This window comes from Podarcis liolepis (assembly GCF_965112155.1).
Source record: "Podarcis liolepis genome assembly, chromosome: 10".
Taxonomy (NCBI): Eukaryota; Metazoa; Chordata; class Lepidosauria; order Squamata; family Lacertidae; genus Podarcis; species Podarcis liolepis.
The window spans coordinates 48,535,373-48,561,737 of NC_139562.1; the positions used below are offsets into that span (position 1 = coordinate 48,535,373).

Here is a 26,365-nt window from a genome sequence, read left to right on the forward strand (position 1 = left end):
CACCAGCATTTTCTGCATTGGGACATCAGAGAAAACTGGGAGGAGGCAACCGTTGGCTACCGCAAGAGGCACAGACTGCAAATTAAGAGACACAAGTCTCTGGAATTGTGGCGTAAGAAGAAATCCTGCAAGCAAGCAGCATATAATGCCTCCGAGTCTGTCTTAGAGGCTTCTATGCCATACTAGATCAAATGAAGCAAATGGGCTGCTTGGCTGGGTGATTCACACTGGAGCCTGAGAGCAAATCACAGCCTATGGGAACTTATAACCTGCAGTCCTAGGTGAGTCACCACATAGACCAGTAGAAAATGGACCTGACACCTTCAGTTTCTAGATCTGGCAACTCATGACAAGACGATAGCCTATTTCCTCCATCCAATTAAATGGGTGGGCAGGGTGAGCTTGCCCCTAATTTTCTGCTGTAAGTCTTCATGTTCTTTGTGACTCTCAGTACCTCATTTGGGCTGCTGATTTTGTTTATAATAATGTACCACCGTGTTTGTTAGCATGTCTTGGTGGCATCCACATCCTTGTTATTACTAGGTAACTCATTGGCTGGTATTGGTTGCTTGTATACTGCCACTGTTGGGGGGAAAAAAGAAAGGATCAGCAGATCATTTGGAAACTGTGATGTGGCATGCAGGTTGCTTATTAAGCACTTAAAAATGTGAATACTTGGGCAAAACTAACACAGAGCAAAGTAGCACTCAAAACATGGTGTTTCCTGCTTGGCAGGGGGTTGGACTCGATGGCCCTTGTGGTCTCTTCCAACTCTATGATTCTATGATTCTATAATGTCTGCCACTTCATGTTTCTTAATGCAACCAGTACCATGCCTGTTGATAGGAGTCAATTTGTGCCTAATAAACAATCCAAATGATTAGGGCATGGTTAATTTAACTACCCATCTAAAAATTCTTCCTACCTAAGATTCATGCAGAATGGTTGTCTAGGAAATTTTCTATTTTGGTTGTAGCCAGAAACATAGAAGCAGCTCAAAGTTAGCCTATCACACTGAATTGTTCCGGCTTGATTGGTAATCAAAATTTCATGAAACCTTCATTTGAACCAAAGTCCTGAATTTCCAAGAGCTCAGTTCCTCTTGAACTGCATAAACTGGAGGAAAATGAAGGTGGATCTCCACTTGTTCTGGGGATAATGGCTCAGCACAGATCCTTACTCTTCTTCTCCATTAATGCTCTCTATCCCCCACCCCCCCCAATCCCCAAATGACTATCAGATTTGATGAGCTGGAGAAAAGAAAGGATTGAGTGTTCCAGTCCTTCCTGTCCCCATTCCTCTTAAGTGCCCATCTTTCCACCTTTAAGCTTGAATGTAATTAACACATTCTGTATTCTTTGCATTCCATTCTCATCACTGTTTCCATTCCGCAAACCCCACACCCATGTCTGCAATACTTCAGGCCAGAATGAATTTGTTAAGTCTTTGATATGTTGGTGGTTTTTACTGAGAACTAATGGAGCCTGCATCTGCATTGTCCTAATTTGGATTCATTTTTTTCCTAAGTTAAGTGCAGAGGCAGCCAATATGGTGCCCCACATTGGGCTACAACTCCTGTTGGCCATGTTGACTGGGGCTGCTGGGAGATGTAGTTCATCAACATCAAGAGGGCACCTCATTGGCTACTCCTTGTCTAGTCTGTGTTGGAATGTTAGAAGACCCATCTTTTGCCTACGATCTTAAACAGGTGCTTGAGATGTTTACCGTATGTTCATAAGTTGAGTTTCTGTGATGCCGAAATTAACTTAACTTGGTGCAGAATTACAGAAGTGTTATGCCAAGTTCTGAAAGTCCTGCTTCATAGTTGGATTACTGGCAACCTCAAAAGGTATTATGTACTCTCCATTAGTATTTCAGAGTGGTTTTAATTGGGGGGGGGGGAATGGTTTTAATTGGGGAGGGGGGAGTATCCTAGCAGAAGACCTTTCTATCCTATTTCATAAAATTGATACACTGCTAGATTATAGAAAACCTCAAAGCTGTTTACAAAAAGATAAAACAATAAAATCTAGTGTGTTTTCTGTGAGTCTAACAACTAAAATTGCCAACTTTTATTTTCTCTCCCACTTATTTCATATTAGGGCACAGAAGAAATCACCCATATCTTTAGACCAAACACATTTTTCTTTATTACCCATGTAGAAAATTCAAAACAGATGGAGAAACATAGATACTTGTTGTTAACATTTAATTATTCTCATTTGAAGAAGATTTAAAATGGGGAAAATACAGAATTTTGGTGTTTGGGGCAAAATGTACAAATGTAAGACTGGCATTTTGATCCTTTCTTAAAACGTCCCCAAGCTCTATTGGATATGAACATTTTAATTATAAGTACATTCGTGATTATTTATTTTGCTAACAAAGTCAACATTTCAAATTCTGCAATAGCAATTCACAAGAACACTAGCATTTCAGTACTTGTGGCTTCTAGTGTCAAGGTTATGAACATTAAAAGAATATCATTTGAACAAATATACTTGAAATGGAGAGAGAAGCTTGGATTTTTACTATAAACATAGCTTTTTGTGAGTGGGGTACGAGGAAGCCATGCAAACTATGAACAGAATAGTTTCCAAACCAGAGCTTCAGCTGCTGCCATTTTTTAGACTTATTTTCATAAACTCTCTGCGGTCATCGGCTGTATGCCCCTAAATACCAGTCTGGGGCAGGAGATGAATATTGCACTCATGTCCTACTTGAGGGAAAGGATTATGTTCTTAATCTTGTTTTGGGTTCTGAGGAGCTCTTGAGAAACTGCAGTCTTTGGGCTAAACTGATGTGATATTGATTGCTTGAATGCAATAGCGTGCCTGTTTGTTTGTTTTTGCAGTGGTTTTCAACTGCACAGAGACGTCACCCGAATATCTTCCTTTCATATTAGACAAGGGGGAGGTTGTGTGAGGAAGGACCTCTAGAGGTGTGGAAGTCCTGTGTGAACACATTTTTGCCAGTGAATATAGGGGGAAAGGCACAGTCAGTATTTTTATCAAGTGAGTACCACTCGTGGTGATGGGTAAACAAGAACTTTGCTACCCATCTGTAATGTGGAAACTGTAGTGACCCATATCACAGGATAATCTTGAGGATAAGCCCATGAGAATTATAAATACAGCTGAAACATACTAGATGCACAATACAGAATGAAACTTAGAGTATTGAATGGCACTATTTAGCGGGAAGAAACCCCAATTAAAATACTTGTTATTACATATTTTTACATGGCTGTTCATTTGTATACATTTTAGAATTTTATATATGGATGTTTTATGATCACCAAACCTTTATTAGGCACTACAAATATAGGCTAAGTTGTAAAAGTGGACTGAAACTTCAATCAAAAAACCAATAATGCAGGAATTGATCATTGGAACCCTAAAGATCCAGCACAAATGAATCTGCAAGATTTTGGCACTCGAAGTTAGTTTGTTATAGTAAAAGAATGCTATTTGCAAATGTATACTGTGTGGTTCAGAATTTCCACAAGGTGCAGAGTAACAGTGTTACCTAATCAGGAGGTATCTTTTGCTTATGATGCAAGTTGCTAGGCAATGGAGAAGAAGAAGAAATAACCAGGCTGTTCTGTGTTGGTGCTTCATAATAATAAGTCACTTAGCAGTGCAGGCATATTTAAGGGAGCCCAAGCCTTCTAAGAACACACATTTTTTTCTTACACTGGAAACTCACATTATCATTCACTTTTTGCTATCGTTGCTTGTTGAAGCAATAGGGAACAATCTTGTAAAGGTAGTTTTTAATTCCGATCTCATCCTTTGCTAAAGAATATAAAGCAGACAATACCAGACAATAGCAGCAAAACATCTGCCAAGTACAGTGGTACCTTGGGTGAAGTACTTAATTCGTTCTGGAGGTCCGTTCTTAACCTGAAACTGTTCTTAACCTGAAGCACCACTTTAGCTAATAGGGCCGCCTCCGGAGTATGATTTCTGTTCTCATCCTGAAGCAAAGTTCTTAACCTGAGGTAATATTTCTGGGTTAGCGGAGTCTGTACCCTGAAGCGTATGTAACCCGAGGTACCACTGTATGTGCAAACTAACTACATAGGGAGGGTAGCAATATGATCGTATATTTCAACCTACAAAAACCACTTCCACAAGAACTGGGCTTTATGTAGCTGTAGAATCGTTTGAACTTGCTTGCCCAGGGTAGGCATTGGGGCAATTCTAACAATGGATCTCCTGGGACGCTGACATTGCCAGCTCGGATACCAGGATTTCATCCAGGTCACCCATATAGGACACCAATTCAAATATGCCCACAGGTAGGGATGAAACGATCTGTCAATTCCGTTTCTTTACGTTTCTCATTTTTCCCAGTCTTAAATTTGGTTCTCCACATTTACGAATTTTCATTTTAATCTTAATCATGAAAATTATTCAGCATTTTAGTGAAATTTTCTCCTAATGAATATATTTTTGTGTGCACACATTGATGTACACATTTTGCAAGCAGTTTCTCCTAAGGCATGTTCTTGGTTATTTTTAGCCAAATATTCGTTTTTTATGCACACATTCACCTAATACGTGCATTTTTTAAAAAATGAGAAGCAGCATCGCAAAATTCAGATTAGTGTGAATTTTAAAGTATGGCTCTGTTTCTGTTCTCATATTGGATCAGAAAGTGCAAATCTGATAAATTCAGCTTCCTATGTGAACTGAATTGAATTTCTCTCCATCCCTACCCACAGATTACATTCTTCTCAGGAGCATATGAATAAGCCTTCATATGTTTGGCATCTTGACTATTCCTGTTCAATCAAGTGCATATCTGTGTCTATTTGGGGCCATCCCCTGAAAAAAAAGGTATAACAGGATCTCAGGAAAGAGCAATGTGTTGCATCAAATACTGTGGTAGTACACACTATTGTTTGTTTACAAAATATTTATCCTAGTAACCTGTTTTACTTCTTTTCAAGGTGTCGTTTTGATTCATCCATGCACCAGTGGCTGGAAGAAAAAACGCACATTGACCCAGTCAGATGTTTGGCACCAGGCTTTTAGCTTTGAGAAAATGTGCGTTCAGCTCTGCATTCGAGAAAACCCATAGAGTTTGAAAGAGAAATACGAAATGACATGGTGTGTAATGCTAGGCCTTGCAAAGAGATGTGCAATCCAACTGGAGAGTAATGTAAACTGGCAGATATCAAGTTTAGAAACTATTTTGATTTATAAAAATTAGCGCCATACTCTAAAATTGGTTCAGGAAAGCTATGAGATAGCTCACTCATGTAAGGAAATGATAGCTACACAGACTCCTGTCTCCCTCCCACCCTGAACAACACTGAAATGCTTTCTGGTGACAAACATGCCACTGTGAGACGTTGGGTGATTTGAAGAGATTAATATTCTTTATCTTTCTCTTAACAGCGACTGGCGCAAAGCTAACTACATGTATAAAGTGTGGCAAGGAGCACTGGGAGACGGCTAAAACACAGTCATGTCTTCGGTTTGGCGCACCATTTCAGCTCTTCACGTGAACTACAAGAAACTGATATGCCTCTTGGTCATCGCGGTAGGTGTTTGCCGCAGTGCCTCTGCAATGTGTCCTGCCGCTTGCATTTGTGCCAGCGACATTGTGAGCTGTACCGGCAAGAACCTCTCGCGAGTGCCCGCAACGCTCTTCAAGCACACGAAAAGATTGGATCTCAGTCACAACCGAATTGGGATTTTGGATCACGACTGGATGGCAGTGTTCCTTGATAAACTGGCCACCCTCATCGTCAGCCACAATGGCATCACGAGTATCTCCGCAGGAAGCTTTTCTGCGACTCCAAATATCAAGTACCTCGACTTGTCGTCCAACAGCTTGAGGTCGCTTGGCAGTCCTGTCTTCCAGGAACTGAGAGTTCTGGAGATTTTGTTGCTGTATAACAATCACATTGCCCATGTCGATTCTGCTGCTTTTGGAGGGATACCCAAATTGCAGAAGCTCTATTTGAGTTACAATTCTCTCTCCCAGTTCCCGATCGACTTGTACATTGGGAAACGTAAACTCTCCGAACTTGTGCTATTAGACATTTCTTACAACCAAATCCAGTCGATACCCATTCACTACATGAGCTTAGTGCCGGCCAGACATCTTAGTGGGATCTATCTTCATGGGAACCCCTTTTACTGTGACTGCACACTTTACTCCATGCTAAACTTCTGGTATCTTAGACACTTCAGCTCGGTGGAGGATTTCAAGGCTGAGTACACATGTGTGTTGCGGTCAGGCTCCAATATGAATAAACTGCCCTTATTGCATGACAACTACTTGAATTGCTCGGAAAGCACAATCAATGGCTCTTTCCATGCGTTTGGCTTTATTCAGGAAGCTCAACTTGGGGAGAGGCTGATCGTACCTTGCGACACTAAAATCAGCGATGCAGGCACCCACTTTGTTTGGATCAGCCCAGACAATCAGTTTTTGGAGCCCAGCAAAGATATTGAACACTTCAGAGTATTTCTCAATGGGAGTCTGGAAATCGACGAGGTCCAGTATGAGGATGCTGGACTTTATTCCTGCATTGCAATAAACAGGAAAAGACTGTTGAATGAGACCATCGAGGTGAGGATCAATGTGAGCAATTTCACCGTGGACCGGTCTCACTCTCACGAAACCTTCAACACGGCTTTCACCACCCTTGCCGCTTGTGTAGCCAGCATTATCTTGGTCCTCCTTTACCTCTACCTGACGCCATGCCCTTGTCGGTGCAGGTCCAAGAGAAGAAAAAGGCAGCCAAGCCAAAGTAACCCACATGCCTCCATATTGACCTCGAATCCTCCCCTGGACCTTCCAGCTGATGAGAAAAAAGCCAGCAGCGGCAAGAGGGTGGTGTTCCTTGAGCCCGTGAAGGAGCCAAAGCCAGGACAGAATGGGAAAGTAAGGATGTTTCCTGGTGAGAACATCATTGCGGAAAGTATCCTAAAAACTCCCCGAACGAAATCGGAATCTGATTCCATGAACTCGGTGTTTTCAGACACGCCTTTCATGCCGTCCTCTTAGCTTCCTGCCTGCATTCGCATTGTATGGCTAACTCTTTCAACAGCTAGCTGTCCTGCCTCTAGCCAATCTTAAAAGAATTGGGGAAACTCTTTCAAACCAAAAGAAATGGTGAGGTCGTTCTGATAGGTGGTGGTTACATGCCCTTCATTCTGTAAACCTGGACCAGTGCTGGGGAGGAACACTTTGCTAGATGGCTTTTGCAGCTCTCTGCTTTGAAGAGGCCACATCATGGCAGATGCCACTGCTGTTTCGGTTTCTGTGCTTATAGGCATGTGAGTGCTGTTCAGTGAGTGGCGTTTGTGCACCGCTCCCATTCACTTCAGTGAAGCTTGTATTGGAGAGCTTCCCAGCAGATTAGATCCTTGGCTGCGTACCTGTATAGAATTCGTGTAACTGTAATTATCAGGGATCAGAACCACAATCAATATGGCTCCTAGAGCTTAGATGGATAGGGAAAGAGAGAAATAGCCATTTACTAAACTTCTGGTTTCTGCCTTTAGGCACTGAGCACATAACAGAAACAAAGGAAGTGATACAACAGAAATATTTCAGAATGGGCTTTTGTGTAAATTATGACCTAAGCTTTGTGATTTTGGGGGGAGGGGAGGTGTCATCTCCTTCTGAATACTAGAGATTCAATAGCCAGTAACCGAATGTATGATTATGTGGTATAAATAAACTTTCACTATATGAAAACTTTGACAGAAAACACTTGTCCAAAGTTACGATCTATAAACCACTTGAGCCTTTAATGCTTTTCTCTCAAAAGGGACAGTGCTTTGGTCCTATTAAGAAATTGGAGCCAGAGCGATGTTCAACAGCTAAAGTTTCCCCACCAGTGCACAGAGATGGGAGAAGCTGCACCTTTGGAATATCTGGGTTCCTCACCATTCTTAAAGAGACAGGAGCTATGTTGCTTCTGTGGCCACTTCAGCCTACCTACTTATTTTGAAACTTGCATATGTGGTGTGTGGCTTGAGGACAAAATATCTTAAGAGAGGAAAGCAGAGGATTTGTTTGGAAGTAAAGGAACCAGGGTTTGTGCAATTAGATGTTTTGTATATGAGCTACTGCACTTTGAACACTTTTGCTGACTTAATGAGAGCCATAATGGAAACCACCAATCCCAAATTGAATCCAGCAGGAGCAGCCAGGCCTTCTCATTATCAGCGATGAAATGGCTGGCGTGTCCGGACATTGCCTTCTACAGCTGACGGGGGAACCTGCTTGCATCCAATTTCCCGGATTGCAGCCTTACTTGGAAGAATCGGAGTAATTCGGCAGGTTTTTCAGAACATATTAATGTACCAATTTACAGGCATATAAATGACAATGTATCAATTTACAGGCATATAAATGACGATGTAATGAAATTTGCATTTCGTGGTTTGATATAGAAAGCGTCAATTAAGTACTTATTTCTAGGCTTATCAGTTTTGAGAATTTTCCATTCCTAGCAGAAGAACTAGAATTTTGTAGGATTAGGCCTTTATAGTGATTTCCATCTGCTTTAGTATGGTTTTTGTTATAAAAAAGCCATGTTGTTTCTAGAAAACAAAAGACCCCAATATTTTAGTGTTGTTTGTACTATTTGCACTCTGATCAAGTAGGTACACTTTGCTGCAACAGCACATGGAATAGCTTGTTCAGCCAAGGCTTCAGTAGCATTGTGTCCTTGGGAACTGGGAGAAGCCAGCCTTCGTGTTTTGCTTGCCAGTTGCAATCATCTTATGAAGGTTGCTGTCAAATATTTCTCATGTACGGTTCTGTGTGGTGCTTGGAATGCCTTTGGGATGACCTTTGGATGAGTTTTCCCCAGTCCTCCCCCACTTCTCCATCCTCAACTGAGCCAAGGAGAAGCTTTATATCACACCCCCTAAGTTGTGTTTGATGTCTGATGTCTGGCTGGCAAAGTTTCACTAGCCCTGTGATGCTCTGTGCATAAAGTACTGTCCTGGCATCCTGGATCTGATCCATTCCAATAGCTATGTTTCACTGATGGCTGCGGTTGTTTAGTTTGAGCCTTGGAAGAACTCACATACTAGTTCAAAAAATCAAGCATAGGGCTGGATGATATCCGGTTTTCAACTTTGTGATATATCACCAGCTACACATCGCAATATGCCAATATATCACAGTGTCTGAAATAAGGGTGGAGCTATGTAGAGGCATTGGCTGGCTTCACAGTTTTCCCCCAGATTGTGATTTTTTCATAGCGCTCATGATTCACAATATATTGCCAGGTCAGAAATTATGAAACCGATATCACAATATGGACTTCAAACCTGTTTTGAGGTTTGAGATATATTGATATATCGCCTAGCCTTAAGCAAGGGCATCCAGCCTATACCCAAGCAATATAGCTATCAGCTCTCTGTACTCAATTTACACAATTCCTGTTTTCCTTGCTTCAGTTTTCCCTCTCTTGTGCATGGGGCCAAGAGTGGTTCACCTCCCACAGGGCTCCTTCTGGTGAATATAACTAAGGCCTACTTGTGCAACATGGGAGCTTATAAATCTAAAGTAAATACATATAATTCTAAACATCCCCTTTTCTCAACATTCCCCATGACCTTCACCTAATTCTTTGATTCAGCATCAAAGTATCTTGAAATGACCTTTTTGACTAGTTGCAGTCTCTTATTTGGTGAATAATCAAGGGATTATACCAAAGGAAACTTTTACTGTCTTGGCCATAGAGATCTAAATAAATTTTGTGGATCAGGCTAGATCTAAAAAGTTTGTAGTTCAATGCAGTGGACACCAAAATAGGGTAATCAGTTTTGCAAGCTGGAGACCAGCTTTGGTCCTCCCAAAAGTTGCTGAAGTAAAACTCCCCTCAGCTCTTGCAAACACACTTTCGATTTGCAAGTGCTCAAGGCGCGGCTTACCATTTCAAATTGAAACAATTTAGATAGCAAAGGACAAGATGATACTGGGTGTAGCAGAATTTGCCCACACACTCCCCCATCTTCGTTTCAGGGAAGGCATGAAATGGATGCTGTCAAATGTTTGGCTGGCTTTGCCTTGCCATTGCTATTGAAAGCCTGTGAGCTTGAGCAAAATTCATGTGCTATGTTGAATCCATGAATCCTGCATTCAAAGTGTCAGACATTATTTGCCACCCGCAACCCTGCATCAGGCTATGAAATCACAGCCTAGTGTATTATGACAAGTATAGATACGGTACTTGCCCAATCTGACCCCCTCAATATTCTGTACTACAACTCCCGTCATTCCTGAACATGACTTTTGGCTTGGTCTGATGGGAGTTGTAGTCCAGCATTAGACTGGAGAAGGGAAGAGCTTCAATTTGAGAATGGAAGTTGGGTGTTGAATTTCTAAGCATAAAAATAATTGGTTGTTTTCAATGTAAGCATTGCCCAGGCAGGCACATTATGTGACCCATGGGAGCAGCAAAGCAACCAGACTGTACAACGGTGATGGGATAAAAGCAGGTCAAATCTCTATTGACAGCAGCAGGCAGGGCAAGGGTTGGCATGGCATTGGGTCCCAGGGTCAGTTCATCATTCCACAAACCCCATGTTGATGGAATAGATCTGCTGGGCTTGGATCGCTCCAAACCGGTATGACAGGAGTTGGCCAGTGTTGAACCTTGCTGTGGTGTATTCGAAGCAAACAAGGTTTCACTGGGGGACCAGGGTGCAGATTCCAACCAGGCAGATACTGAACCCATGCTTGGGTTTGCCGTGGTCAATCCTCCCCTCAGGCCCTTTATGGACCCCCCCCCTATACTATGTTGATCCTGACCAATGCCATTTCCACCCTCATACAAATATCGTTCTTATGCCTAACAAAGGAAAGCCACAATTTCACTGAGGGAAAGGAGAGAGAAAAACCAACCAAGTGCCAATCAGGTTGAGAGAGAGAAATTCCTTTCCAGCCCTGTCAACCCGTGACCCAAAATTGCTCAGTGAAGGCTCTAACCCAAGGGTGGGCGAGTGGGAAGCTCTCAAAGCAAAATGACTGTGAGCTCCAGGGGAAGCAGCCTTATATAGGCTTTCCCCTCCCCTCTTCAGCAAGGGCTCATGGGGCAGCTTTTCCCCATGTGTCCATCACACAGAGAAGATACTGGGTGAAACCTTGCCCAGTATTTTGCTGCAATCTATGGGCCACAGCACTGCCAGGCAAAGTCATCCCATGCTTATTTGACATGGAATGGGGCCTATCAATGAGAGAGCCTTTTCAGTTGTGGCACCGTGTTGCTGGAAAACTCTCCAGAAAGGCTTACCTAATGCTAACCTTGGTCATGTTTGTGGCACCAGGCAACCTCCTCTTTACTTTCCCACCCTTTTAATACCTTGGCAGTTGCACAGATTCATTCTGGTGCTGTGTATGTGTGTGTGTGTGTGTGTTGTTTTCATTTCACCATGTGAGTTGATAGTTACTCATCACATTCCTATGCATATCTATGCCAACACAAATATCTTAATTGTCTAAAGCACCTTAGAAGCAGTTCTGGTAAAGGGCAGTATAAAAATACTCTAAACAAAGAAATAAGCCCTCAAGTTGTGACATTTTGCATAAGTGTGACAGAAGAGCGTCAAGGAAAATGTTCCAGCCGGCTCACTGGATAATGAAGAATTTGATGCTGACCTTCGGAAGAGCATGACCTAGCCTTATAAGAAAGCGTTGCTTAAGGAATCTATTTTTTATTGACGGAGAGAGAAAGAAAAGTTGCAGGATTTGCTGCTGTGTGCCATCTGTGCATGGACAAATTGGACTGTGCAAGGAGGAAATGAGTTATTGTAAAGAAGGAACATTTTGTATTTTCGTCATGGAAAACTGGTGGAAACAGCAGTGTTTGAGCTTTTAGCATTTGGTCTTTAACTAATCGGTTGGGATATTTTAGTTAGAAAAGCCATTACTTCCTAGAGGTTGGGCACAGCCGATTATACCCCTTTAGAAGTCCTATTCATTGCTCTGTGACTTGTGCAGGATAAAATCCATCGCTTTAAGTCACCAAATGATTACAAAATGCAAAGTAGCATGAATAAAATAACCACTGGCTCTTGAAGTTGTTGTCCAGTTATGAGAACTGGAAATGAACCTCAAAATCAGCCCCTTGTAATAAATATGCTATGCTGAGCACATTCAGTTCCCAATATTTGGGGCAGTAGTTCTGGTTATCAAAATGTGCAAAGTGAATTGTTACTTCAGTAGCATAGATTTGTATATCATAGAAGAGACTGGTGCTCAATCTGCAGTGAGGAATAATTGTAAGAACAATCAAAGGTTTGCTGGATCAGATAAATATGAATGTTGAACTTGTTTTTAGCTTATGCCTTGTACTGATAATTTTAGTGTACATTTTATATTTTATGCAAGTTTCACAGAGGTCTTTAGAGTTAAGCAGTGTGCAAATTCTGCTAAATAAATAAATGTCTACAACTATACATATTCTGAGCGCAGGCACAATGGTACAGCTGTTCTGGAAACACACATTCTTTCCAAAATTTCAGAGAGATTTTGTTCCACCAGTTTGTAACAGAACCGAATTGTACACAGCTGTGATTAGGTGAGCAGTTGTGAGGTGACAATCCCTTCTCACCAGGTTTGCAACATTGATTTTCCTGTTTTAAAGAATGAGGGAACTAAATAATATTTCACTGATTGAATGTACATGTAGCGCTTTTGAAAGTGAAGCTGGAGAGCTCTTCTGAAGCATACAAGATTGACGACACAGTCAGTATTGAGTTGTCAGCAAGGACACTTGACAAATAAATTGCGAAGGTGCAGAGAAGCCAGGGTCAGCACAAATAAGAACAAAAAACCCACCCCATGCTCATTTCTGTTTCAGTGTATGCTTATACACAGTCCATGTCAGCTTGCTATTTTTTTAAAAGAGCTAATTAGTATTGTTAAGTATTTGGTTTCACTCTTTCTTTTAGCCATTGCTTTGAAGTGTACTGCTATACAGGTATTTCCTAACAATTTAAAAGCTGTAAATTTGACATTAGGGGTGGACTGGTACTGCAATTTGTCCATGTGTCATGCCCTCCTCCATCAGCCAGCCCTTGTGTCCGACCTGGACCCTGCAATCATCTTCTTTGTAGTCCTTCTTTGTGTGCTTCCTCCACTGAAGGTCTGGAGGGTGGCAACGCAAGAGCAGGCCTTTTTTGCAGTGGCTCCCTGTTTGTGGAATGCTCTCCCCAGGGACGCTCGCCTGGTGCCTTCATTACATATCTTTAGGCGCCAGGCAAAAATGTTTCTCTGTAACCAGGCCTTTGACTGATAAACATTCTATGGCCTTTTAAATGTGTTTGTAGGAGTGGGGGCTATTGGTTGGCTTTTGTTTATTTTATATTATTTATTCTCATTTTGTAATTTTATGCTGTGGACTGCCCTGTGGTCTTCAGATGGTATACAAATTCAATAAATCTCAGACAGCCTAGAAAATGAATGGTTGCAGCTTTGAATTATCCCAGTATTTTTAAATGATATCTTAGTGGGAACTGTCTTACTTGGCTCTTCTATGTTTTCAGTCTGCCTCTTATCATTGTTATCATTGTTAATTAACTAATACTCAGAGAAGACCCACTGAAATCAATGGGCTTGAGTTAGTCAATGGACTATTTCAGTGGGTCAATTCTAACGATGAATGTGTCAGATAAACCCCCATGTTTATTTGCTGGTTTTATATTTTACTTTATTATTTATCCAGCGTGTGAATCATTTGATTGAACTGCTGAATATCACCCTGGAATGTTTTGAATGAGAGTGATTAACAGATTTTTTTAAAATGCTAAAACACCATTAACAAAATACAAACTCTTGGTGTATCTCGCCTGTCTCCTAACTGTAAAGCAAACGCAACTCATCCCATGAAAGAGCACATTTATGTAACCCACCAGCAGTAAACTAAGTTAGCTAAATAGGACCAAAGCACAACCTCCATAGAAATTAGTGCTGGCATCTAAATTGATAGAGAGGATTTAGGCAACACAGCTGATAAATCTCTGAGCTGAACATGGAGATCAGCTTAACTTACCTTCTTGGACTTAGTAAATCTACTTGATGTGTCATCATGACTAAAGCTGTTCTATGTCAGTAGATCAGAGTTTTCTCTTTGATGTAGTAGCTGCCTGTAGGTATTTTATTATGGTCCTGAAGCATCTGTTTGACATACTCTCTGAGGACTAAAAGTTTCCATGGATGTATTTTTATTTATTTTTGTCCTACTAATGCAAAATCATGATACATGTTATCAAAGTGTTACATTCTAAAACGTTCAGGTCAGGTATTCAGAAGACTGCTCTGTAATTCCTCTGAGATGAAGACATGTATTTGTGCAAATAAAAAATAAAGAAAAGATCTGTTTATTGCACACAGCAAGAGGGGAACATTGGTATATCCATGCTGGAAATGTGCAGCTGTACATACGTCCAGGGATGATCGCATTTGGCATGGGACTATTATAGTGCTTAAATAAATATTATTGAGTCTCAAACTAAAATGAAAGCCATAAATTCTGACTTTGGAATTTCAGCCCCTCCGGTTGTATTTACTGAGTACTTATAGCATGCATACACAACATTTTCTTTATGTACCATTTTCTTTATAATGAGTGGTTTTCAACTAAGTCTTATTGAAATTAAGGGACCTAAGTTAGTCATATTCATTAATTTCAATGGGTCTACTCTGAATAACACTTAGTGGAATGCCACCCTATGTCACATGATCTAGGCTCAAATCCTAGCCTTGAAGTGCTAGCATTAATTTGAGCCAGAGATTGCTAGGAGTTAAGTCCAATATCCAAAACACCAGAATATTTTTTGTGTATAATTGTGATAAATTATTCCTGAATTTACCCTTGGATTAGCGGAGAGCTTCAATAAAGAAAGCAGAATATTTATTTCCTATTCTAATGTATTTTCAGCTTCTTACCCTCTTTTAAAAAGATCAAACAGCTATATGAAGAAACAGCAGGTGCGTTGATATTGTCTTCACAAGTTCCTTGTGTTTATATTCTCACTTTGTGTTGCATACGCTCTTTTTTTCTGTACAAACCTTTTTTTGTATTTCTTTGTAGACTGATTTAAATTGACTGGAAATAAATATTTTCCCATTAAATCTAATGGGTGTCGTGACCTTTGCTGAGTGTTAACAGTCTCTCTAAGTGAATGTCAACCTCTTCTATCAAGCACGCACAATGGGAGTTTCTTTGGAATATGAATAAATGTGCATTTTCAGCCTCCAGAACAGCAGGTGGCAACATAATGCAGAAGTGTATTAAAACACAGGGCGGGGAAGTTAGTTACTCCTCTTGCTTCAAGTAAATTTACTGGGCCTGTGTCAGCTGTGGTCGTCTCTGTCCCAAAGGTTGTGAAAAGCACCCTTCCCTTGATGCATGTTCAGGCTCATCTTTTAATAAAGCAATTCCATATTTCAGATATCCCGGTTTATTCCAGTTTCCTTCTCTGAGTATCAGCAGTGAAAGATAAAAGCTCCTACAATTTCCATAATGAATGGCTAAATTTAGAACACGTTTATGAAAATGTCACGAGGGCTAATTGCTGTAATTTTGATATTATCCTTTGAAAAGCGAAAGCCTCAAAATAAGCCCTTTTTGGATCACAATGAGAGATTTTTAAAAACAGGTACAGGGGAAGCCAAGGCAATGGCCTTCTGATGTTGGTAGGCTACAACTTCCATCAGGCCCTGCCAGCAAGACCAATGGTCAGAGATCATGAGATTTGCAGTCTGGAGAGCACCACATTGCCTACCTCTGATTTTAAAGAAAGCCAACGTAGTTTTGCTTTCCGTGAAGATTAAGAAGGGCTGCCCTCATACACACTTGTCCTCTTGTACACTCAGATGTACGCACAGATATTTTGGAAGCAGGGGACTTGAGTAAGAGGAATTGTCCTGGCTCCCACCCCCAAAACACAAACAGAGACACTTGTAAGTAAGAAAGATCTTTCTTCAGACAGGTGATGGCACAGACTCAGCAGCAGAGGCTCAGGAGTCATCATTTGGGAGCAATGAGTTTCAATGCCCTCCCCACCATGCTCTTAAAGAATTGGAGTGGCATGCTCACTATCAGAACTTGCTTGTTTTGTGGAAACGTCAAGGTTGCAAATGTGCTCCCATTAGGGTGGGTGAATCTGCTTCTATCTACAAAGGCAGCGCCTGCTTCTTGACAACTAGATGCACCCTCAAGCTCTTGTTTTCAGTCACTGCTGCCTCCTGTTCTGGCTCTCTAATCTCCACAGAGGCTCTCTGCAGGAACATCATGGAAGAGAGCAGACTTCTCTCACTTCTGAAGCAGCTGAAGTCAGGTCAGAAAGGAGAGATTCCCCCGGCCTTGAAACCAGGTCCCCATCATTCAGCCCTCATCCCCATTTCTTCCTCCTTCTCCACTTCTTACCTCAGAGCCTGCCAATCCAAGCCCAATCCTAACAGCGCTGTGAGGAGCCTACCCACATTCAACAGAATGTACACAAAGGTCTGTGCTCTCCATTTTAATGAATGTGTAACCTTTACTACATTGCAGTTCCACTGCTGGAATAGCTTTTCACAGTGATGCTTTCCAGTAGTTTGCACGAAATTAAAGCATTTTGCCTCACCTTTGCTTGGGATGAATATATATGTAATCATCAATGTCTTGATAAACTCCACAGTTCCCTGGAGTTCCCTGACTGACTGCAGTTTGTTCTTTGCACTCATACCTAGAAGTCTTCTTCTGTAGCCTTTACTGTTTCTCGATCCGTCAGTGTTAGCAAGACCAGAATCGCTCAAAACCCAACATCCTGCTCCAGCATAACACCCTCAGGCTGAAAGCATGAGATATAATACTGTTTCCAGAACCTTCTAGTTGCTAAGCCTTGACGGATGAGGGGAGAATTTATTTCTCCTTTGTGTTGTGGGTGTTTTCTCACTGGCTACAGCAAGGACATCTTTGGAGATTTATGTCTGCTTCATCCCATGATATGTTATCTCTTTCTTCATAACCTGACAGTTTATTTTTGGTTGTTGACGCATTCAGATTACAACACGTTAAGTCAAGTCATGTCAAAGTTATGGCTATTGGTATCCCATTACTTTGGTCCCAGCTGGATGCAAGGTAGGGGTTGTCCTGATGTTTTAGGGTTTTGAAAATCGGGTGTTCTGGGAGAAGAGGAATGAACCCTTCTCTCCACTCTATTCCCCTGATCTAAATATCCTCACTAACCCCTGAAACTGTATTAACTCCCTGGGAGAACACACACAAGTAGCTGCAAGGAACTAAAGTCATATCAATGAGCAGAAAACAGGAGGACAGTAGCAAATAATGCAGAAGGTCCGTGCCACTTCCCTGATGAGTCACTGCCACATACTGGGATGGGGAAGGGAAGGCGAGGCAGCAGTAAGGTCCATGTGGTGCAGGGTGGATTTGATTTAAATCGAATCAAATTAAATCATGATTTAATTTTTACAGAAAGACTCATTCTTGCTGGCATCATCTAAATATTTACAACCAGATGAAGGTTTCATTTTTGAAATAATAAATCTTCAGAGTAGTTTTTACAGTTATATCAAAACTATTTAACTAAAACAACAACGTTATAGCATATGTATCCATTTTTGTTAACTGATGTGGTTAAACAATTAAAAAACAAAACCTTAGACTGAGTTTTAGCACACATGAAAAACTTAAAACAAATCCTAATTTCCTGGTGAATAGCATTTGGACTATAATGTAACTTAAATAGAAAACTACGTTTAGAAAGATTTTTCCTCCGAAAGCATTTTTTTAAAAATAATAATAAATAAATCCAATTTAGATTAAAAAATCCAATTTAAATCAAAAAAGCCAATTTAAATTTTATTAAAAATCCAATTTTTATTTTTATTTTTTTTTTAAAAAAACCATTGATTTTTATCCACACTGATGTGGTGCTAATGTGCCTGCTGGAGTACCAGTTTGGGTCTCCCAATGCATTTGATTTGCACCACGCTGACCTTGTCTCCCTCCCTCTGTCCCAGTATGCAGCAATGGCTCAGCTGGAAGGAGGTCAGGTAAGCAGCGCAGCCCTACTGCACTCTCTGATACTGGGGATGGGGAGGTGGAATGAAAACAAGCATGGCTGGCCAGCTGCAATGTTTTATTGTAGGTTCTGCTTGTTTCTCACCACACATGGATTCTTTCATGACATCCCAAAGTGCATTATTTGTTCTCCTGGAACCGCAGAGTAGTTGGAATGTAAATATATAAACAGAGACACTGGTATTCTCTTCCGCAAGACAAACTGTCTTTGGTAATAAATTTTTATAGCAATATTAGTACATTAAAAAAAGACCTAATTGAACCAAAGTTTTTCAATACCTTTCACCACCACCATGACCCTTGTCCTGAACCTTTTTGGCTATCACTTTAACCAGACTTGCTTAAAAAGCTTTTCTGTTTTCAAATTGTGCTTATTGTACCTCTCCCATTGAAATCAGTGAGATTTAGATAGGCTTAACATCATGCACATCTTTTGTAATCAAATATTTTCTTTCTTTCCTACAAAGAAGGGGGATATTTGATCCAGCTATGACTAGCATATGCTGATGTCTTCTGTTTATTTTCTGGCATAATAGGATAGTTTGGGTACAAAATAATGTTTCATGTACCGTACTGTTCTTATTTAAAATTCAGTACGCAGAATTTGGTGAATCCTATCTACCACCCATATGCTCAGCAAAGATAAGCCACCTTCATTTGTGGAGTGTTTTACGTTACTTGATTAGTTCTTTTTTAAACTGCTTTTTCAAATACAGTTTTCCTCCTGGTCTAAGAAAATGATCTGTTTAGTAAGAAACTGCCACTACTGGAAGACTTTTAGCCTCTGCCTGTCTCTCTCTCTCTCTCTCTCTGTTCACCAACTTAATTACAATTCCAGAGAGGCCTTTTGCTCTGACCTATTTCAAATCAGTCATGAAAATAACAAGCATCTTCAGCATCAGCTTGAGCAAGCATGTTTTCAGAACACCCCCATCTTTCATCCTGTCATTTCCCAAATCCAGAAGAACAAACATAGATACTCGGTCAAATTCTGGTTGTGAATAAATTTCAGTGGTGCATAGGTTTTCAGATAAATTGTATCATTCCCCCCCCCCCCACTGCCACGATAAACTGCATGATGTAGAAATTCTAGCTGTGTAACAGATATGTTTCGTTTTGGATGTTCCTCTCCTTCACTGCTGATAACTGAATTATTGTAGAACATTGAATACTGTTCATTTGGATATTCATCTGGTATTGGATGACGGGTAACTATTCTCAACAAACTCAATGGAGTTGTTGCAGGGAGATTAAAAAAAATAATAATTCACAAAGCTTGTACAAATCTGTTCCTTCCCATCTACCACCTCCTCTTCTTCAGGGTACTCTCAGAGACTGCTATCCTGCATGCAGTGAGGTTATTCAAATCCCACTGAAATTAAAAGGAATTAATTGCAATGCTTAGTGCTGATCTTGGATGATATTTTGAGTTTATAAAATTACTTTATCTGCAGAACTGAATCAACAATGGCAAGCAGTGTTGGAAAGCAAACAACGTAATCATATTTTAAAGAGTTCTAAAATTAACTCATAATTTGGGGCTGCAGAAGGACTTCTAAGGGCAACAATGCTTGATTCTTTCCAACAGTGTTGGAGCACTCCAGCTTTATTTGGGTGTTCAGATAATGCGTATAAGCAGTCACGTGACAGGAAGTGGGTGTGCAGCCCCTGAGCTGCATCATATCACCTTGATCCTATTTATAGTCTTCCACAAGTTTGAAGGCAAGAGTCTGAATCAGGGAACATTCTCTATTCACAGAGCCTCTCTGCGTAATTTAGAACCCTGCACAACCAAGGTTCTATTTTTCACAAATGGCCTCCACAAGAAGAGGGCCTTCTACCCTCAAACTCCTGGAGGGCTGTAAATGGGATGAAGGGGTCCCCCTGGAGAGGAGGAGGCTTGGCAGTGCCCCCCAAACTCCCCTCTCATGATTGCTTGCACAGGAGTCATTAGAGGGCCTCAGTAAAGTCAAACTGCACTTCAAACAAGAGAGCCACAATCACTAGTTGAAATCAGTGGTGCTTAAATGTGCCTCAACTTAGCTGGCTCTTCATATAATGCTGTCAGCATTTACTGGTATGTGTGGCTTTGTCCTATACCCCAGCCATAGGAGCCAACTCCTAGGGTCTGAAGCCCCTTCAGCCACCTCTAAAATATTTGAGGGGGCTAGGGCCCCCAAAGTTGATGGGCATTACCATTCAAATGGTGTGTGTGTGCCATGTCTTGTGAGCAATTCTGTAGAGTGGGGCTTACGTCCGTCCGTCCCCCAATATTTATTCCCATTGGCACCCCAGCCCAGGTGTTTCAATGCATTCTGAAATCCAGTTTTAGGAAAGCAAATATTCATTCTTTCTCAGTACCCTTCGACAGCAATGTGTGATATGATTCTGTGGGAAGTAGATGAGTCCTGCCTTTACTGAGAGACACATTTGTCCCATCTGTGTTTTTAACTTAGTCATAGTCATATTTTTGGGAATGATAACTAGGTTTGTTAGGGTGCTTGCTTAGAAGATATCTTCAGATTCCTCTTTCAGTACAGACCTCTGGTAGGACAACACAGCAGGTATAACAAGGCACTATTTCATAGGGTGCTGCTGTTAAATACTGATATATTGTAGGCTGGGTTCCATCTAAAACAGGTAACGTTGTTGAACTACAACTCCCTTAATCCCTCACCTTTGGCCATGCTGGCTGAGAGTGATGGAAGTTGGAGTCTTAGAAACTACAGATGTCCACAGGCTAGTTATCTCTGACCTCTAGTCCAAACTCCTATGGATACAAAGTAAATATAACATTAAAGCGCAAGAAAAGTCTGGAGACAGCACAGTTCTTCTCTTAAGCCACCCTTGGAGTTTTATACCAGAGAGGTATTCTCACTGCCGTTATTTCCAGTAAAAGTATACCTACAATTACCTGGCAGTGGACTCCGTGAGACCCCCATCTCAGTAAGCAAAGGCAATAGGCTTGCCAAGTTTAGCCAGGTGGAACTCCACACAGGCAAGGTTTCTGTTCATACCTTGTATGACACCTAAGCCAGGCTTAATATCATAAACCCTGTTAGTATGAAAGTATACAAATGAAGATCTTGAAAAGATAGGTAGAATACCGTATTTTTCTGTGTATAAGACAAGGTCCCGTCCCCCCCATTCTTAAAGTTTAAAATTGGAGGTAGTCTTATACAAGACTAGCCCAAGGTCACCCAGCAGCTGCAAGTGGAGGAACAGGGAAGTAAACCCAGTTCACCAGATTACAAGTCTACCACTCTTAACCACTACAGCACACTGACTCTCAGGGGAGCGAACTGCACTCTGCCCCTTGGGGGTGCACAGGCTCTCCGCTGCCTCCCCCCCCCCAGCTGTAGGGTGGCTGAGTGGGAGGGGCAGGCAGACCATGCTGCAAGGAGCTCAGTGATGGCACCCAGGGGAGCTGAGAGGAGCAGCCGCCATTACACAGCTTGCCTTACTGTTTGATGTTTAAAATATTTATTTCTTGATTTTGGGCTCAAAAAATAGGGGTCGTCTTATACATGGGGGCATCTTATAGACGGAAAAATCCAGTAGTAGTTCCTGGGAAGTAAACAGGATGTTCTTCCATGTTACAGGCAAATGGTAGGTGAGGAACAGATGGTTTAGACTGCTTATCTTTCAAAAGGTGATAAAGCCAACAGCTGTAGAGTACACAAGACCTACAATGCTCGTTTTATGATTAATTCAGCAATGGTGATTTAAAAAGAAAACATATACAGCTACAGCAGAATGAGAAAGAAAGATAAAAACAGCAGATCGGCTTGTGCCATCCACGGAGAAGCTTACATGTACGCAAAGCCCTAATGCTGTCTTTGCTTTTACTTTGTAGGGGGAAAGATGGAAAGATTTGCTGTTCCAACAACGGTGACAGGGTTCAGTCATCCCTGGAATAAAGAGATTGTTTATTTGCAGGCAGTAATGGAAATTTGATTCATGCCGCTTAATTGTCATCACATAAACCAATCAATTTGTTAACCATAGGATGTCCAGGCTAACTTTTTATTTTGAATCTTGCAATTCAAGTCAACAGATTGTCTGAAAAAATAAACTGAACGATGGAACAGACACAGGCAGTAGTGGCATGAGAGAGAGAAAAGTTTTTAAGGGGGGGCAGAAGGGTCAAAGTGTATTTCAAGTTTCCTCCCACATGTCAGATTTCTGAAATCATGGTATATATCAGATTAACATTTTGCTCCTAAATGTATAATCTCTCCCATTGATGCGAATTCTGCGTAAGAATCCTTTATTGTCCAGTTTATGATTCAGTTATAATTTGTATGTGGAAAATACCTTTCCTTCATTTAACCACTACATGGGTTTAGCGGTGAGCGGAAGGATGAGCAGCAAAGCAGAGCTGGTCCTACCATTAGGCAGAATGAGACAGGTGCCTCATGCAGTTGATTTGTGGATATTATGAAAGGGCAGTCAATGTTTAGTTAGTTATTTCATTATTCCTTTATTTTATTTTTCCTCTCAGGGAGAAGCACTTGAGGTTTTTCTGCCTCGGGTGCCACAATACCTTGGTCAGGTATAGACACTATGTCTCTTGAGTGGGCCGGGGGTGGCATTTGCCAGCTCACCTCAGGCAGGAAAATGCCTTGAGCCTGCTCTGGGGGTGAACTATTAGTGTAGAAAGACACCCTCCCCAATGCTCCCTGTGGATACTGAGTGCAACATCCATAGCAATTCTTGGTCTCCCCAGTGGCTTCAGACTTAATAATTGCGACTTTCCTAGAATCAGTCAACCAAACTGTAAGTTTTTGCACTGATGTATCCCCAACACAACCCCTTGCAAAATGCAGATATAAATATTCTCCGCCGTGCCGCTTTTACTGCCTGTGAAAACATAGCACCTCTTTTAAAACATTTATTCCCTGTTAGATGTGCACTTCATAGTACTCAGGCTGCTGTGATTTTAGCTCATTCATATTGTATTCGCAGTACAAAACAATCTGTCAGGCCTTTTGTTGGAGGCTTAAATCTTCTTATGTGAGAAAAGTGTAAGCAGCACACATCATCATCTCAGAAGCTAAACTTTCCACCAGTTATTCATACATTGAAATGTGTTCTCTAAATATCCTGAAGCACATGGAGTTTTTCCAACATCTTAAAATAAAAGCCATGTTGGGCAACAGTGATTGTGCTTTCAGATATTTTTTTAAAAAACACGCTTAGAAAATAGATGCCTTGCTTCCTAATATTTGGGTTCTTGTATATTATCAAAAGTACTGAAGAGATGGAGACCCCCTTCTCTCCAATACGTTTAAAACAGCACCAAATCATTTTAAACAGTCATGATTCCCCGACCCCAATATCCTCAGAATTTGAGTTTGTTGACCCCATTCCCTCCCTTAGAGCTACAATTCCCAAAGTTCCCCAGGAAGAGGGGTTGACTGTTAAACCACTCTGGGAATTGTAGCTGTGAGGGAAATAGACATCTCCTAACAACTTTCAGCACAAACTATAGTCTCCACAATTCTTGAGGGAGAGCCATGACTGTGCAAAGTGGTCTGGATCTGCTTCAAATGTATAATGCAGTTCTGTTCTTTGAGGGAGGGAGGTACAATCTCTTGAGCTCATCCTGAATTGAGGTTGGAGTCTAGAACAGGGTGGGGAACTTCAGGGCCTGGGCCCAAGCCCCTCCTTCTCCCCAGGCCACACCCCTTCACTGTCCCTGCTCTGTGCCCTTTAACTGCTTTTGCTTAGTTGGAATGTGTCATTGAACTGTAACAATGCCTCTTGCTCACCTGGACAGATAAATGGGAAGTATGTAAACCCCTGATTTTATTGTGGCTCAGTTGTCGTCTGCTGTACAAAGGTAACCATCTGGCCCTGCTCATCATTGGCATGCGGCCCTCAGAAAGTCACCCAGAAGGAAATGCAGCCATAGCACTGGAAAATTGTTCCTCATCCCTGTCCTGGAGGGTTTACAAACGGCGAGGCTTACATTTTTGAAGCATATGTTTCACATGGTTTACCAGGTTTTAGGGACTGCAGCTGCCATCTATCTGTAGCCAGGAAAGGCTTTAGTTTTTGCTAGAAATACTATGCAGTTGCACAAATTGCTTTGCGCATTTTAATTTTCCCGTACTACAGATGCATGCTCAGTGTTCCCATCTCTTCTGGGCTAATTCTCCATCAGACATTACGACAGAAGTGCAGAAAAGCAGAAGCACAACACAAGGAACTCACACATCCCCTTGGAATTTTGGATTACTCCACTCACACACTGGAGCTCAGATACTTCAGCCTCAAAGGTTTGCATGGGGATCTGAACCCCAACAGCTGAGGGGGGGGGGATAACTGGAATGTTTCAACCTCCACACTTCTTGCAATTCATGAAGCTCATGAAACTTTGTGCAAGTCAATATCGCTCAGTTTACAGGTTGGCCGCTTACCCAGAGGGGTCTTGATGAAAGTCTCTGTCCCAAAGCCAAGTGTGGGGCGGAAAGGCTTTAGAGCTTCCAGCAGTGATCTCAGAGGGCCACCTAGATAGACCCGCATCTTCAGGTGGTCCCATAATCCCAGGAATAACTCTGCTCAAGTGTCAGCGCTCCACCTGGAGGCTGAGAATGGATATACACCCAATGCCTGAGCCAAAGCCTACCTATAACTGTAATCAATAAAAGTCGTGGCCAATTCTTGTCTAGGCCTTTGGTCCCTAGGGGTTGCAGGTCCCTGCGAGTGGGTCTACAACTCAGAAGAACGTTGTGACACTAAATGCAGTTCTGAGCTCCTTGACAAAACAGCTGGGTGCAACTTTCATATTTAAAAGAAACCATTAAAAAGAGAAATACAGGTATTATGAAACAGAGCAAAGAAATGCAGGTTTTGTTTTTACTCACAATATGAAGCAATTGATTCCCCACCCCCACCCCCGCTACCTTAGCAGACTGGTTTTTCCATCCTTAGCAACAAACAAACAAAACCTTGAAGGGTATTCCTTCTAGACATCATTCCTCACAGGGTGTGTGACCTTGAATGTCAGATTAGTACCCCAACTGTGAAGGTTTATCTTATGCAAAGGGTCATAAAACCACTTGGCAGGTATTACTCCTGAGGTGGGGAGTTTTCTGTTGAAGATTCTACCTGTAGTATTTTTAGCATACCGAAAGGCAATGTTCTACCTGTGGTGTTTTCAGTAGCCTATAAAGTAAATACCATGAAACGTGTTAGGAAAACTTTGTCACGACTGTTAGCAGCTTAGCAGTGAAAATAAAAAAATGATGTTATATGCAATAGATGGAAGTTCTACTTTGATTATATGAAGAGATCACAGTCCAGGGCATGCTCAGAGTTTAATAATAAGGAAAGAAAGCAGAACTTCCCCTAAATTATTCAAGGCATCTTTTGGTAGGTATATATAGAACACTGTGGACACTTTTGTAGATACTTGTAGATTGTCTGGAAGTTCATTATGCTTAATAATATGTTTGGCATCAATGGATTCTTTCTCAGGTTCTTTTTTCCTGTTGGCTTTGGGATGTTGCTGTTTGGCTTCATTACTTGATTTACAACATGCTCCTTCAGAGTGAAAACTTACTTAATTAGAAGTCACAGGCAAGAATCAAGAAAAACCACCCACCAATAATACACAGCAGCTGGTAAGTGCCTTTTTCTTCCCCTCTGATTTTAGTGGATGGATCAGCCAACAGTGAGACCCAAGCAGGTTTCTGACAATAATGCATCCATTATTATCTGTTCTGCCATGTCAGGCCATGCATTCTCTTGTACACACTGTTGTTTCGCCAGACTTACATGCCCGTGGTCTTATAAGAGCCTTACAGAAGGATCATAGCTCAGTCAAAAAGTACTTGGTTTTCATGGAAGAAGTCCCAGCTTCAATCCTTGCTGTCTCTGAGTAGTGCTGAGAGAAACTTCCAGGTCTGAACCCTTGAAAATGTTCTGCTAATTAGATAATACTGAAATAAATGGATCAATTTGCTGAATAAGTATAAGGCAACTCCCTCTCTTCCTTAGGCACTTATAAACCAAATGATAAATAAAATAAAAAGCCTGTCCATTCACCTATAATAACCCCAGCTCTCTTTGCACTTCTAGTACTATAGCATGCATCTGTGTTTTACAGCTTCCCTATTTTTCTTTGCCACGAAACTAATTTCATTGCTGCAAAACTCCATTCAATCCATTTTCTTCCATTTCTTTTTCCCCTGTTTATTTTTTATTTTCAAAAACATACGCTAATCAATCAAAAATGCAAAAAATGCAAAAATGCAAAATAATAACCATAAAAAGAAA

At 41.3% G+C, this 26,365-nt stretch overlaps 1 protein-coding gene across 3 annotated transcripts in view; it reads left to right on the forward strand.

Moving 5' to 3' along the window:
- The window catches only part of AMIGO2 (adhesion molecule with Ig like domain 2), a 34,467-nt gene extending 12,513 nt beyond the window's left edge, over nt 1–21,954 (forward strand). The window contains exons 2-3 of one of the 3 annotated variants that reach the window (XR_014516604.1): nt 5,409–7,137; nt 21,936–21,954. Coding sequence is in view for 1 of the 3 variants with exons in the window: in XM_083463613.1 (XP_083319739.1) it covers nt 5,479–7,029 (1,551 nt within the window). In the remaining 2 variants the exon portion in view is untranslated. Of the gene's footprint in view, nt 1–5,408; nt 15,129–21,935 lie in introns of those variants that run through there. The other 2 variants (XR_014516605.1, XM_083463613.1) reach the window with 2 other exon arrangements.
- Nucleotides 21,955–26,365: the final 4,411 nt, after the last annotated feature.